The sequence below is a fragment of the Myripristis murdjan genome, chromosome 4, assembly GCF_902150065.1.
Source record: "Myripristis murdjan chromosome 4, fMyrMur1.1, whole genome shotgun sequence".
NCBI classification, from domain to species: Eukaryota; Metazoa; Chordata; class Actinopteri; order Holocentriformes; family Holocentridae; genus Myripristis; species Myripristis murdjan.
In genome coordinates, this window is record NC_043983.1 from 11,122,569 (window position 1) to 11,137,700 (window position 15,132).

At 43.6% G+C, this 15,132-nt stretch overlaps 1 protein-coding gene across 1 annotated transcript in view; it reads left to right on the forward strand.

The window, feature by feature from the left end:
* Nucleotides 1–15,132, forward strand: part of elavl4 (ELAV like neuron-specific RNA binding protein 4) — a 78,539-nt gene that overhangs the window by 23,347 nt on the left and 40,060 nt on the right. Inside the window, exons 2-3 of the mRNA XM_030049546.1 lie at nucleotides 9,830–9,916; nucleotides 14,640–14,886. Coding sequence (XP_029905406.1) covers nucleotides 9,914–9,916; nucleotides 14,640–14,886 — 250 coding nt within the window. The 5' untranslated portion in view covers nucleotides 9,830–9,913. The remainder of the gene's footprint in view (nucleotides 1–9,829; nucleotides 9,917–14,639; nucleotides 14,887–15,132) is intronic.

Genomic DNA, 15,132 nt, shown 5'->3' on the forward strand with positions numbered 1-15,132 from the left:
TAGCTCTTTGTTCAGTCAAAGATACAGGAGAGAGCAACACTGGCTTTTTTAGCTTCTTTTCTGCTCTCGTTCTTCCTCTATCCTCTCTCTCCCTCGACTTCTCTCTCTCTCCCTCCCTCTTTCTCTTCCTCTCATCCTCCACTGTACCCTGTGTGTTTTGGTATTCATACAGACGTTTGGATTTGAGTGGCAGTTTCTCCTGAGACTGTGCACAAGCGGCTGACTCGTCTCATCTGCATTTTGCATCCCAGGAAAAAAAAAAAGAAAACCGAAAGCAGCAGAAAGCATCAGCAGGCAGGCAGGCAATGCATGTGCATGTGCGTGTGTCCGTATATGTGTGTGTACGTGGATGTGTGTGTGTGCGGGCACATGCACATATATGTGCATGCGCATTGCCTGTTGTTTGGCTTTGGCAGCTTAACTGGCCCTGGCGCCGTTGCTGTGTGATGTTTAAAGGACATTTCAAGGTCATGCTTCCGACAGGCCTCACCGCCTCTGACATATTAAACATTTATACATTTCTGTAGCCAGATGAATTATAGATTGAACATGCAACTGAACATACTACAAAATGGCACCATTGTGGTTGGATAATAGACGCATTACGGCCTACAAACGCAGCATCCCACACAACATCCCGCAGCCTGCCTTATCACATCAGTAGCAACATTAACACTGGGGGGGGAGGCCTGATCTCACTCTGTGTACTATACCAAGCCATGAGAGAACCCAGTGCGGGGGGAGAGAGGATATAGAGGGTCCATCTGGAAGTCAATTGTGACCAGTGACTCATAAAGATAGGGGCCACTGTTCGTGAAGATCATAATTCTGGCACTGACAGTAGCTTTTCTCCACTTCCTTCTAAAAGGAAAAGCTATCTCCTCATGAATTATTTGAGAGAGCACAGGAGAGGGGCCGGATAATACCTGACTATTTTCTCTCGTCAGTCAGTGGTTCAATGTGCCTTTTTGACGCAGTGCACACAAGACCTATACCAACCAGTGCCACTGGCAGTTATCGGCAGAAGTTTGAGATGGTAATATCGATAATGGAGGTGGTTGTCTCATCAGGGGTATGGATTCTCACAGTCAGTGTGTGTGTGTGTGTGTGTGTGTTCCTTTGCGAACATTCTCCTTCCTACACAGTGTAGCAAGATGGAAATGGAGGGAACGTGACATCCGATGCTTATCGCGTCTGATAAACGACAGCAGTGGGCATGAGCAGCGCCCGTTAAGTTGGTATAAGGGGGTGACGGAAAAGAAAAAGGGGGAGGGTTGAAAATGGGAGTGATAGTGAGATAGATGTGTGTGCTCATAGATGCACGACTCCCCAGTGCGTGCTATCGGACTAAAACGGTGTTCCAGAATTTTCTATGGCAATCAGCCCCCGCCTTCTATACGTTTCCTCCCTGGCACATGCTACAGAGTACGAGCATAGATAGTCTCCTGTGGGCATTTTCAATTACTCTGCACTGTACAGCGGTAGGGGGGATTAATCTGCTCGTTTGAATGCACACCACACTTGATGGTTTAGTTGGTATGCCGCAGGCCTCGTCTGTTAGCTGTGCGAGTATACATTTAGGCTTTTGTGTCTTACTCTCCTCTCTTCCTGCTGCAGCAGGGACCGTTTATGATTGCACCACCCTCACATCAAGTTACACCGAGATTAGATTTTCACAGAAGATGGGCCTCACCATAAATTCTTCAGTCAAACTCAAATCGAAAATTGATTGTGTAATGACTAATACAATGTCACTTTATAGCATTTACAACATGATTGATATGGTTTAGCCATTCGGATGACAGCATACTCAGAAGTGGAATGTTCCCAAGCATACAGGAGCCTGGTTTACATGGTGATTACTGTACAGTAGCTATTATGAATATTCAGTTCACACCAAGCTTTTAATATAACTATTATGCCACGGAACCAACCACACAGGATATCTACTTTATGAATATCCAAATAAAATAAATTGGTATTTCACTGTGGCATATCCATCACGGGGAGATGATTGCCAAGAGATGTGTCAGAGGATAGATATAAAGTTGTCTCTCCACCACTGATTTAGTAACCTCCTCTCCATCTGATGTAGTTCCTAGTTATTCAGTGTTTCCATCAAACTGTTTACTCATTAAGACAGATGACGGACGGCTGTCCTTTCCTCTTGCAGCTATTTGATTATATGAGCTCTGGTTCAGAGCCGAATCAATAACTAGATTAGCTCCTAGGCACACACACACACATAAATATACACACATGCACACATAAATACGCACACACCCTCACACAGTACCCAGGGCCTTGGAATGAATTCTCGAGTACAACGGTCGGTTGGTGTCTGTGTGATTTAGTTCTCTGCTTTTGCTGCAAGGCACACACACACGCACGCACGCACACACACATTTTCTCTGTCACACATACACACACACACACAGATGCAGGCTGTGTCTGAGATGCAGCTGATGGGGGAAATAGTGATTAGATTAGGAAGAGCTCTGCCTCTGCTCAGCAGCCAGTGTGCATATGTGTGTGTTTATGCGTGTGTGTTTGTGTGTGTGTGTGTGTGTGTGTGTGTGTGTGTGTGTGTGTGTGTGTGTGTGTGTGTGTGTGTGTGTGTGTGTATGTGTGTGCGTGTTCGTGTTCGTACACTGTACATGTTCCTGCCTCTCCCTTGTTCTCTATTTAAGTCTTTGCAGTGCTGTAGGTTTTCTTCTTGTCCTTTACCTCCGGGCTGTTTTTACCTCTTTAAATACCTGTTCACCAAAGCCAATATTACCACTTCCAGCCCCAAACCAGTTTTAATTAAAACTCCTGCTGTGAAAAGGCAGTGAAGATTGAGGTCAGTCAGAGGAGTTTACAGGTTTCTCATTCTGTTTCTTATTGTGCTGCCCTGGGAAAATATTCTTAGAGTCCCGTTACAGGCAGTTTTTAGTTTGGTTTTTGGGATTTGTTGTCAGTTACCTGGGTGCTCAATTCAAGGCCTTCTTTTGCTAATGCGTACAGAAAAACGCTGCACTGTAGGCTTGCAGCAAGCCAGAACCCAGTTTAGATACAGCTGGCTGGCCATAATATAGCATGACACTATTTTGTTGAATCGCTTATTTCTGACCTGATACATGCAGGTGGACACGTGGCGCAGTATGGGTGAGTGAATCTGCATGCATGCATGTGTGCATATGTGTGTATACTGTATGTGTGTTGGTGTATTTTAGTGTACCTTTCTAAGAATAGGAGAGAGGCCTTGCTAAAATGGCCGGTTGCCGGCACAGGTGCGTGGCCGCGTTCACCTGCCAGCTACTTGTGGAGGTGGTGTCCTCACTCATGACACATGGTGCTGACTCAGATGGATCAGCCCACCAGCTCCCCCTGCCTCTCTGTCTGTTTCTCCGCTCTCTATCCTCTGTCCCAGCCCAGATAAAAACACCTTCAGCTTCAACACAGAAATGAGCCTGGCTTAAAAATCCACATTAACCTGAAACGAGGCCCAGAGTAGTTTATACGGTTTGTCAGCATAGTGCTGTAGACAATGCAGCAGTGTAACTTCAACAGTGGAGGACAAAGTACACAAGCCCATTACTTGAGCCAAAGTATAGATACTCCAGGTCAAATTTTACTCCACTGCAAGTGAAAGTTGCTCAGTCAGCTCAGTCAAAGGTACTTTTTCTGAATATCAGCTCATTGCTATATTGTTTTCACAGTGCATTTATTGAACCTCGAAACTCTGAAACCACCTAATGAATGCACTGACTTGCTTGTAGAATCACTCTGCTGCACAAAGTCTATAGAAATGCCTATAAAAAGCTCAGCATAGAAATGCAGTCGAATTAACAAAAAGGACATACCTCAATGTCCTTTCTCAGGTTGGACGGCGAGTTCTTTAAAGCAGCACAGATGTAGTTTGTTAGCAGTAAACACACTAAACATTTGAAATGATATGAATAATTTTTCATTTACAAAATCTCAAACATTGAGTTCAGATATAGCCATGGTGCTCTGTTTCAGAATTGCCGTTTTTATCTGCCATTGCCATTACCACCGCCGGGTTAGTTGTTTGCACTTTGCTAACAAAATGAAACAGATTTTATTTTGAAGGCAGATGTCTTGCTTGTGCTTGTTTCACAGAGCTGGATGACGTATTTCCATTTTTACATCAAACCCAGGTGAGAGCGGGTACTGTGATTGTTTCTTCTCCTGTGAGCAACACAGCATGTGTGCAGTCACATTTTAGAAAAGAAAAAATAAATTCAACAGCTTACTTCAAAGATCTGCTAAAAAAGTAATGAGTAACGACAACCTGCATAGAAATGTAGTCAAAGTCAAAGTTTGAAGTCAAAATTTGTCTTTGAAATGTAGCTGAGCAAAAGTAATCAGTTTCCAAAAACAAATAGTAATGTACAGATACTCAAAAAATGCACTTAGGCACAGTACTGAACTAAATCTAATTCGTTACTGTCCAGCACTGAACTTAATTCACAGAACAGCTCAACTTAGTAAAAGTAAGCAACTTAGAATCATACAGAGCCAACTGTGGTGTGCGTGTTTTTTGCCTGTCCATGTGTGTTTGTGATGTGAGAAAGGGCGACAGAGAGAGAGAGAGAGAAAACGAGAGACAGAAATGCCCTGTTGGGAAGGATCAACCTTTCAAGTGATGTTAGTTGACATGGGTGACATACTGTAGACTGACAGTGCCTCCCCCTCTCTCTTGCTTCGCCATCCATCCCTGTGTCTTTACCTCCTTCTCTTTTTCTCAGTGTATCCTTTGTGCATACCACTCCCCGGAACACGAGTAATACTTACCAAAATAGGCCCTACATGTTGTAGATAGATATCGGCCTCACTAAAACCTCTAACCACATTAATGACATTTAATTGAGGATGGAATCCCATGAAGGGGATGAGACGATGGTTTAGCCCCTTTAATCCACCATAAAGTCCTAGCTAAGGACCTCGACAGTGATCGCTCCCATCCGTCACGCCCAGGGATTACAGCAGGACAGACAGCGATGCACAGCAGAGACATCTCGCTGATTTGACTGAGCTGAGAGCCTCGGTGCTGGCTGCGGAAAGCACTGGCACAAAGGCTGGCAAGCAAGGCTAGGACCCGGACTGTCAGTGGGGATTTGATGCAGTTGAAGGGAAGATTGCAGCCGAGATGATGGCGCTGCAGTAACTTGAGGTTTGGCTGGAGGAGCAGGGGTAAGGGGCACCGGGCGTGGGAGTGAGCCTGGCACGGGAGTGAAACCTGGGGAACTGTGATGAGGACCGAAGAGGCCAGGCCAGGGCTGGGGCTGAGGGACAGGGACTTGGGCTGACAAGCAAGGCCAGGCCTCCAATTCCCAGGCCTGGGCCCCATGCTCCAGGCCTCCGCCAAACAGCTAGGCAGGTGTCCAGCTGATCTCACACCCCCACAAGGGAGGAACCGTAGAGCACCAGTCACTGGAGCCGCACAAATTGAAGTGTCATCTCCAGAGTCAAGATGCTCACCAATTTTCTGCATGCGTTGGTGCAGAGTTGGGATTCAGCCAGTGGACAAATGGCTCCAGTTCCGCCTACAGTTTGGCTGAGCAAAGAGACTGCGGTTGTGTGTGTGTGTGTGTGTGTGTGTGTGTGTGTGTGTGAGAGAGAGAGAGAGTGTGAGTGTGTGTGTGAGTGTTACTATATATGTATAGAGTACTGCAGGTCCTCATAGTCATTGTCCTTGAAGGCTTTCCTGTCTGTCTTTTGACTGCTGCCAATACAGCATGAAATAGTTTTAGAGAAAACATTTAGTGCAAATTTTGCAAATAAAGCCGAATAGAGTAAAACCAGTTAAATTACTATAATTAAGCAAATGCAAAATCTGGCAAAACCTTTGCTGCGACATGTTCTTCATCCTTCAAAAAAGAAAAAAAAAAAGAGTAATACCTCAGAAATGTGAATAAGAATATTAGTCTGCTAAAGAAAAGCACAGTTATGCTATAGCAGTCTTTGAAATGTAAATCCCTAGAAATCTAAAAAGGGATATTTATAACGATCCCATCTGACTTTCCCCTCTGTACCCTGTCATCTCCTGACCTTTGACCTTACATAAGTATTTGTGGATTACCCAAGGGGTGGGGGTGTGTGTGTGGAAAAGTTTCATCGATCGCACTGAAACACTGAAGCATCATAACACGGAAAGAGGCAGAGAGAGAGAAAAAAAAGTCAAGCCAAAGTTAAATGAAAAATTGCTTACGTACACGTCTTGCACGGTCTGGAACATTTATTATTCTGAGTCACACAGAGAGGAAAGAGGTGGAGGTGGAGGGAACAAGAGAAGAATCCATTTGGTAAAGTAGATGCAGATCGATGAGGCTGGAGGCAGGCAGGCCAGAGTGCAAGGGAGGAGGGGTGTGTATCTGTGTGTGCGTGTGTGTGTGTGTCTTTTCGAATGTGTTTGAGAGTACTTGTGATGTGTCTGTGTGTTCTTGCGTGCATGAGGTGTCCCAGATTACTTTCCGTGATTGATCCGGCCCAGCATCCGTCTGACCTGCAGGACGTTTCAGAGTTCGGAAGACGCTGGTGGAGGTGGAGAGATGGTGAGAGAGAGACAACCAGGAAGAAAGGGAGAGGAGAGAGAAAAATAAAAATCAATAGCACAGAGAGCATTAGATGGAACTTGACTGGCCAAGGAGCTGAGATAGTAAAGTCGTATTAATCTCTTTGTGTCTCAGCCGGTTTGATAACAACTCCAATTCAGTAACACTTTGGAGGACTTGCGGGGAGTTTATTCTCAGTTCAATAGGATCAGATGTGGCTTCTGTTTGTGGTAGCACAATGTCAAAAGTGACACAAATTTGCATGCAAGTCACAGCTCATAGGTCATATAATCATATATTATGTGCATCTGCCAATAAAATAAGAATTAGGTGATGTTTACTTGCCATCATATTTTGTATCATTTTCATTTTTCTTTTTATCAGGAACTTATCTGCTATATAAAAATAAGATGTTGAGAGAAAGCCCTAGAAGTCAGCATGTTGCACACTGGCTCCATTTTGTAGCCGCCAGGCAGTGTGTCTATCAGTGAAGAGATCCTGCAGCATAGTGATCTACCTCTGCAGTCTCTACAGCCTCCATCTATCCTGGCCAAGTCGGGCTAAATTGATTGTCTCAGCTGTGTAAGAGAAAAGGGAGGGAGGGCTGCACCGGGCTAGCAATAAAAGTCGCCGTTTTATGGTGTTAAAGCAGCAGAGGAGGAAAGAGAGGAAAAGAAAGGAGACTGAAAAGGACAGGGAAAGAAGGAAGAAACTTCTCAGTTATCTAAATTTTACCAGTTATCAGAGACATTTTACCAGGGCTGTGGATAAAAAGAAATAGTGATAATCTTATTGCATACAGTGCAACAGGAGAATGGAGAAAAGCAATAACTAGGGGAGGCTCTTGCCTATAGACTAGAATAAAGCAAATGTGTACTTCCCCTTCTTGCTGTAGGCGCATAATGCTTGTCCTGTATGACTGCACTACCCAGAAACCACTGGCCAGGAGCCCAAGGAGACAGGAAGCACTTTTGTGGCATCAAATATTAATGGCGTTATAGAGTGTATTGATTATATAATAAGTCTCCCCAGCATCTGAGCGCCGGCTGAAATGTATTCCCTGAATAATTGAAAATGCATCCATGAGCGGTTTTTCATCACAATGGTTGGTGAATGTAATTGCATTGCGTCTTTATTCCTGTGTTATTTGAGATTTTATCAGAAGACGCACGTGTGTCTTCATGTGATAAACGCGAGGACAGAGAAAATGAAGAAAGATGAGATGTGCATATATATGTGTGTGTGTGTGTGTGTGTGTGTGTGTGTGTGTGTGTGCGCGCGTGCGAGCATGTGTGTGTATACCTGAGACCGTGTGCATTTCATACAGTTATTGAATGGTTGAGCATTGAATATTGAGCATTGAGTAGTGTTTGGAAAATGGGATGTAGAGACTCATAAATACACTTCTGAGAAATGTAATATTCCTTTTTGCCGACATGAAGCTCCTGTGCACTGTACGTTAGATGTTGAAATGGAGACTCATATACATCTGCTTGCTGCTTCTTACATTTTTATCACATTTGTACATGCTACAGTAACACTGCACTGTCTGCTTGCTGCGCACGCCATTCCCTTTCGCACTGACACAGTTTGTAACATGATAGATTTGCAGAATGGGTGAAAAATGCTTTTGTTGTTTCACCTCTGCCTAACATTTCCTTTTTTCAGGTTAGCTTTCCAACTGATATTTTTATTCAATGGATGGGGCCTGTTGTATTAACATGCAGGTTATACATAGTCCTCTAGCCTCTTGGTATGATGAATGTTGGTCCACTATAGTGTATCTGGTGACTTCACGTTGTAACCAGCCTGCGCACCTTAGCCCCGGGGGTGTAGCTATCCCTGGCACTGTCCACTCTTAGCAATTTCAAATGGCTATAAATCCACCTTACTGGCTCTGGCACACCTGCATCACACTGAGCTGACTAAAAGCTTTGCAGAAATTAAAGTACAGTAGACTTGATGTAAAAAAAGGGGAAAAAAAGAAAAAAAAAACGTAATGCTCATCAGCAATTTGTCTCAGTAAGATACACACAGTGGATGTATAACGGAGTATATGTGTTTGTATGCTGTACAGCTATTTAGATTTTGCTGATTTTCTTTTTCCTTTTTGCTAAATACAGTAACACGTCAGTCTTCACCCAGACTAAAACAAAGGTGGCTCCTCTCGATATTTCTACATGATCATTCTAAAAAATACTTCACCATAGCCTGTCAGCCATAGAAACAATATTCCTCATCCTCTCTTCTACCCTAACCTCTCTGCCCTTCTGTATCTTCTTTTTCCCTTTCAAGCTGACAGTTCACTCTCATTTAGACCCCCATTATGCATTCTTGCCTAAGTTTACAAGACACATTGACAACAGAACATGTACAGACTCTCTCTCTCCTCCCCCCACCTCTGTCTCTCCCTCTGCTTTGAAGTATCGGAAGTGTCTTCCCCATTACTCAACCCTTGTCTTTTCTTCTTCTTCCTCCTCCTCCTCCCATCTGATCCCTCGCTCCCTCTCCTCATCTCTCTGAAGGAGTAAATGAAGTCAGAGGTCATTCCTCCTCTCCCACTAAATTGGCTGCTTGTAGCATCAGTAGCTAGCTGCAGGCATTTGAGCCCCCTGCTCTGGAGAGCTAGTGAACAGACTTCCATGCTCATTTATGGCATTTCTGTCTCTTCAACCAGAGGCTTGTTTACCCACAGAGAGCAAGAGGGAACCCCTCATTATAAACTCTGCCAAGGTCACTGTAGCCACCACACCAGTCTGCCAGCTTCGACAGTTTAGTACCGAACGCCACGAAACTGCTCAGATGATTGAAACAGATTGAAAAGAAATGATATCTTTACCCCCAGTTCCATCGGTAATTTCATATTCAGTTTGAAAAAAAAAAAAAAAACTCACATCGGTTTGACTCATCTCCTTTTTCAAAACTCAATAATCACTTTGATTTTTTTCTTCTTCTCTTTCATGGTGTGAATTCAGTCTATTAAATTCACCAAACAACTCATCTCATTCAAGCTTACACCAATCACACACACACACACACACACACACACACACACACACACAAATCAACAATAACGAGCCACCTGTCATTGTTTTAGTGTGACCGGTGGAATGACTGTAAAGGTGTATACTGTATTTCTGTAGTGAGCCACCACTCCCTCAACTCCCTCACCCCACCCCTAACCCCCTGCAAACCTGACCCTGTAAAGTGAGTGTGTGATGTTGACCGGTGGGCTGTGCGTCCCTCCCTCCCTGTGCTCCGCTCCATAGGGGTCGACAGAGACACAGTGGCGTCAGGCAGAGCTCCCACAGCTCCAGGGCTGGGCAGAGAAAGGATTGCTGACACAGCCAAAGATGGTAAGGAGACTACTGCCGCCAAATGGATGGCCCAGCCATTTTACACACCCATGAAGTAATATGATCTGATATTGCACTGTGTTTACATATATACGCACTGGTGGTGATGCTGCTGACTGAGACAGTTGCAACCGGAGCAGGGATTGATGGATGGGGCTACAGAGGGAAAATCGGGGGGGAGGAGGCCTGGGGTTGCAAGGGTAGAGGAAGTTGTGCAGAGACTGGGGAAAAGCAATATTCAGCTGCTGACTCATTCAGCCACTTTGTGGAAACAAATAAAAGATTATTGTGCACACATATGGTATTTCTCAATTGCATATACAATGAATTTTTTTTTTTATATTTAGAAGGAAATAACTGGCAGATCAAACATGCTGTTTAGCCTTTATAGACACATTTAAGCTGAACCCTTGGGTATTTCTAATGGACCACTCCCTCCCTGAGTTTCCTCCCTCCAGACACATGGTCCTCTGAGACACACAAAAATTTGCTCACTGCTCGCCTGACACTCTCTCTCTCTCTCTCTCTCTCTCTCTCTCTCCCTGTCCCCCTCTCCCTCTTTCCTGCACTGAGCACTCAAGCACCCATTAAAAATCCCAAAGTAATAGGTCCCGCCCATGCACTTCATTTCATAACTACTGTATCTCCAGCACTGCATTTCAGTCAAGGCAAATCAACATCATTCTTAAGATTCTAGTTTTAAGAATGACCATCAGGCACCATGCATCCTGTAGCATTTGGTGCCTTTATATCAATATTTTGACAATATTGAAGGGATGAGCATTGTTGCCTTCCAAGCTGTTACTGTAACACACATAGATTGTTTTTATAAACATCCATTAGTAATGTGGATATGATGACCAAGCAGGTAGAGGCAAATAATAGAACAGCTAAAACTGTCTAGAAAGTACAGAAAATCACTCCTTTTACTGTAATGCAGCCTTTAAAACCAGGAAAAGACAACTCTTATGCCATATCATGATGTTACGATTTCTCACAATGTGACAATGTGTACTCTCATCGCATTATTGACATTATTGATATGATATTGATATCCCTTACCCTTTGTTTATTGAACACCTTTTCACACAACATAGCATGTTTCTGAAACATGTTTCCAGCAACTGTTAGCATCAGCATCTACCGTTGTTTCCTTCGGCTAGCGGCCCAGTGCTACTACACGAGTCACATGATAATTTGTGAGTACAAGACGCTTTGTCTTATAGCTGCGGTTCCTGCCACTAGCCAGAGACGGCTGTGTGTTGCACCCAGTCAGGAGGCACGCAGTTAGCGCCAGGCTCCACAGTGGGAGAGTAGGGACAGTCAGACAACACCAAATGGACTGCTGAGCAGCACAAATGCTGGTGGGCAGGGACAAAGAAAGGAATATAATTGGCCATTGGGACTCGGCAGGTCCCTGTTAATTAGAGGCGGCCATTTTGGTGTGAAAACTCCTCAGAACACGTCCCATGGAGTTGAAAGTCTCTCTGACAGAATGGAGCCCAGCAGGGAATGTAAACAGATTTAATAAGGCCCTCTCCAATCAACGCTGTTGTGGCTAGATTCTTTATTCTTCTTCTCTCTCCCTCCCTCCCTCTCTCTCTCCATCTCTTTCTCTCTCCCTCCCTCTCTCTCTTCTCTCCCCCTCTTGCTCTCTCTCTCTCTTGCTCTCTCTCTCTCTCTCTCTGTCTCTGTTGTGGTAGAGTGGCGAGTGAGTGAGGAAGGATACTGTCAAAAGAACAATTTGCATGCAGCTCTCATCTTGAGAGCTTTTAGACGTCTCTCTGTCTGTTTGTTTTCTGCTGTGGGCTTGGGGCATTGTTCTGTGTGTGTGTGTGTGTGTGTGTGTGCGTGTGAGTGTGAGTGTTTGTGTTTCTCTTCCACTCACTGCAGATGCCACAGAGCGTGTCTGAGCGTGCATGTGAGTATGTGTGATGCATATGTGTGCATGCATATATTTTTTTTGTGTGTGTTTTGTCTGTCTGTCTGTCTTTCCTTGTCTATGTCTGTATGCGTGTGTGTGTGTGTGTGTGTGTGTGTGAGAGAGAGAGAGAGAGAGAGAGAGAGAGAGAGAATAGAGGCAGACTCTGACAGTACTGACATTTTACTGGTAATCCTGCACTCCCAGAAGCATGTGGAAGTTGTCTAGCTATGATTGGTTAATAGAATAGCAAAGAAATGAAAAAGAAATGAAGACAAAAAAAAATAAATAGATTGAAGGAAATAACAATAATAATAATAGTAATAATAATAATGATAATTTTAAATGCTTCAATTCCATAAAACCAAGAATGCTGTGGAGGGTTAAACCCACCTAAACTCAGTTTACCCACCAATTTTGGAAATGTAAATGTTAACAAAACAAATTCATATATTCACATTCATGTATGCATTGTGGCAATTAGTATCACACTGTCATTCACATTACAACAGTTGTCTGCAGTAAATAAAACACAAACTGAAACCTGACACGGTAATGATTTACTTTTTATAATCGTGATTGCAGATTTCATAGTCTACCTACATTATTCAATTAGAAGTGATTAAAACTAAAAGGTGCAGTTATTGTAAATGCCGTAAATGGTTTTGAAAACTATTTCTGGATAAACAGTGCGGAAATGACAAAATCAGCTTTGTGCTATATTATTAGAACACAAGTCCAGTCTTTTGATAATCCAGAAATAGAGTGAAATAGGACTTGTGTGCCATTTCTCCTTGCTAAAACTAGCCCCGCTTCCAAGTGCAGTCTGTCTACGTGCACTTTAGAATATTTAAAAATAGACGCAGAGGGCTTGAATGGTGGAACAGGGGAAAGGGAGAGATCTGAGTGATGACTCTAAAATTTTGATTGAATCAGATTAAACCACATTTACATCTTAATTAGGGTTTCACCATGTTAAGTCATTACAGTTCTTGTAGGCTGTGTTAATGGGAGCTTGTGAGTTACACTGATGATGTGTAGCGATGTTATATTCAAATGTGCTTGAGCATATATGGGCCTTTATAGCTTTGTTTTTTTAGCCATGAATGGTGCATAATTCAGAAACAGGATCAGTTTCGGCAAGAAGCACAAATGGATAGAAATTTGCCCTAGTTGCACTGACACAGAGGCATATAAACTGTATTCACATTGTAACACAATACATGCACCTAATGCAGGTATCACAAGATGTCACTGTGTGCCAGGACAGTGCAGAACATCAATAATCAGAAATCAATTAATATTTCGACAGGAGTCAGTCATTCTTACTGTTTTGTTGTGTTCTGTTATGGTGCTTGCAGTCTTGTTTTGGTCAAGCACTGTCCAAGATGGAAAGATAGCAGTGTGTCCACCTAGACTACCTTTTTTTTTTCAAGGACTCTATCTTCCCCCTGTGTTGATTAGATTTAGGCGTGTCTGCTCCTTCCATCTGCGGTTCACTGATATTAAACACCCTCCCACTCCCTTCCAAAAAAAAATCCCTCTCTCACTCAAACTCACTTCACCCTCACCCGCCTAAATCTCTCAAAGCTCAGCTTCTTCATCTAACTGGATGATGAAATCAACAGAGTGTAACAAAATCCAATAATTTGATCAAACAAATGTTTTTTTTATGGAAATGAATGAATATAATTTTGCTTTACAGACTAGTTTTGTTGGGAAAAGGGGATCTGTATTAAATATGTATTAAGAGTGCTGTGGCAGAAGGGCAACCTAACTTCCTCCCCCTACTTTTGACTCTCTCTCTCTCTCTCTCTCTCTCTCTCTCTCTCTCTCTCTCTCTCTCTCTCTCGCTCTCTCTCTCCCTCTCTCAGTTTCTGTCACCGCTTTCTTTCAAGCTCACCAGTTCCTCTTCAAACACTTTGCTCCTGAGATGCTCTGAAAAGCCAGACATAAAAACCCCAACCTCTCCCTCTGTCACAGCAGCAGCATCAGCAGTCAAATAGCTAGCTGAAGGGCTGCCCCTGTTGTTGCCACCTCCCAGAAACCCCAGCAGCTATCAAAGTAAAAGAGAACTATTCAGAGACATCTCTCACTGTCTTCATGAATATTTAGCTGTTTATCTTCTCTGTGTCTAGTGTTTGTGGTATTTCTCGATGTTTAGAATTGTGCCATGTAGCGTGTATAGTGTTATACGCAGTGTTATGTTTATGTTGTGATTCCATATTTTCAGAGAAACATTGTCACTGTTTATTGTGATTGTTTAACTAGAGGAGACACCAAATGGAGAATAACCCAGAACTGCTCCACACACTCAGCAGAGTAGTCAAGCATAGACATATATGTACTGAGTAACCTAACCTCTTTTTTCACAACATATTGGATAAACTCACCTATCAGCCGTATAAAATCTAATACTCTAGATTCAAGGGTCTACATATACCCAGTTTATCTGTACTAAACATGTATCTTGACTTTAGCCACTCAGATAAAATGGCCAAGAAGTAATTATGATTCCAAAACACTGATTTACCTTCAAAGCTTGTTTTAAGACTCACAGTGATATTTGGCTTTCCAAAAGCATTTTGATGCAAGACTGTTGATCAGCAACAAGAGTCATACCAGTTTGAAAGTCAATGATAGAAATTTGCATGTTTTGCTAGATGTTCAGTGTTCCAAACACCTAAACAGAGAATAAATACGATCTCTCCTCCCTGTCTTCTCTCTCTCTCTCTCTGCGGTTACTCTCCTCCTCCTCATCTCTCTCCCCTCTTGCCACGTCCTCTCTCTGCCCTTCCCCAGATCATCAGTAACATGGAGGCTCCGGTGACAAACGGCCCCAGTGGAGGAGGCACCACAGCCAACGGGCCAACCACCAACAGTCGCGGCTGCCCTTCACCCATGCAGACCGGTGCCGCCACCGACGACAGCAAGACCAACCTCATTGTCAACTACCTGCCCCAGAACATGACCCAGGAGGAGTTTCGCAGCCTCTTCGGCAGCATTGGAGAGATCGAGTCCTGCAAACTGGTCCGCGACAAGATCACAGGTGCAGCACTCTGCTTTATGCTAGCCCCGTTTAAGAGTAGAGGGCAGGGTCAGCTACAGAACAGCATCCCTCACCAACTCAGATGCTTGCTGAGAAAGGGTCCACTGGTTGAGGGTTGAACTCCCGTTACTTTGCCACCGTTTTGCCACTGCTTTGCCACTGCTGCCCCAAAAAATAACTCTAACTAGTGTACATTCAGATTCACTCACTGAAGCCACATACTTAAAGACTGTTGGTAGTGTAAAT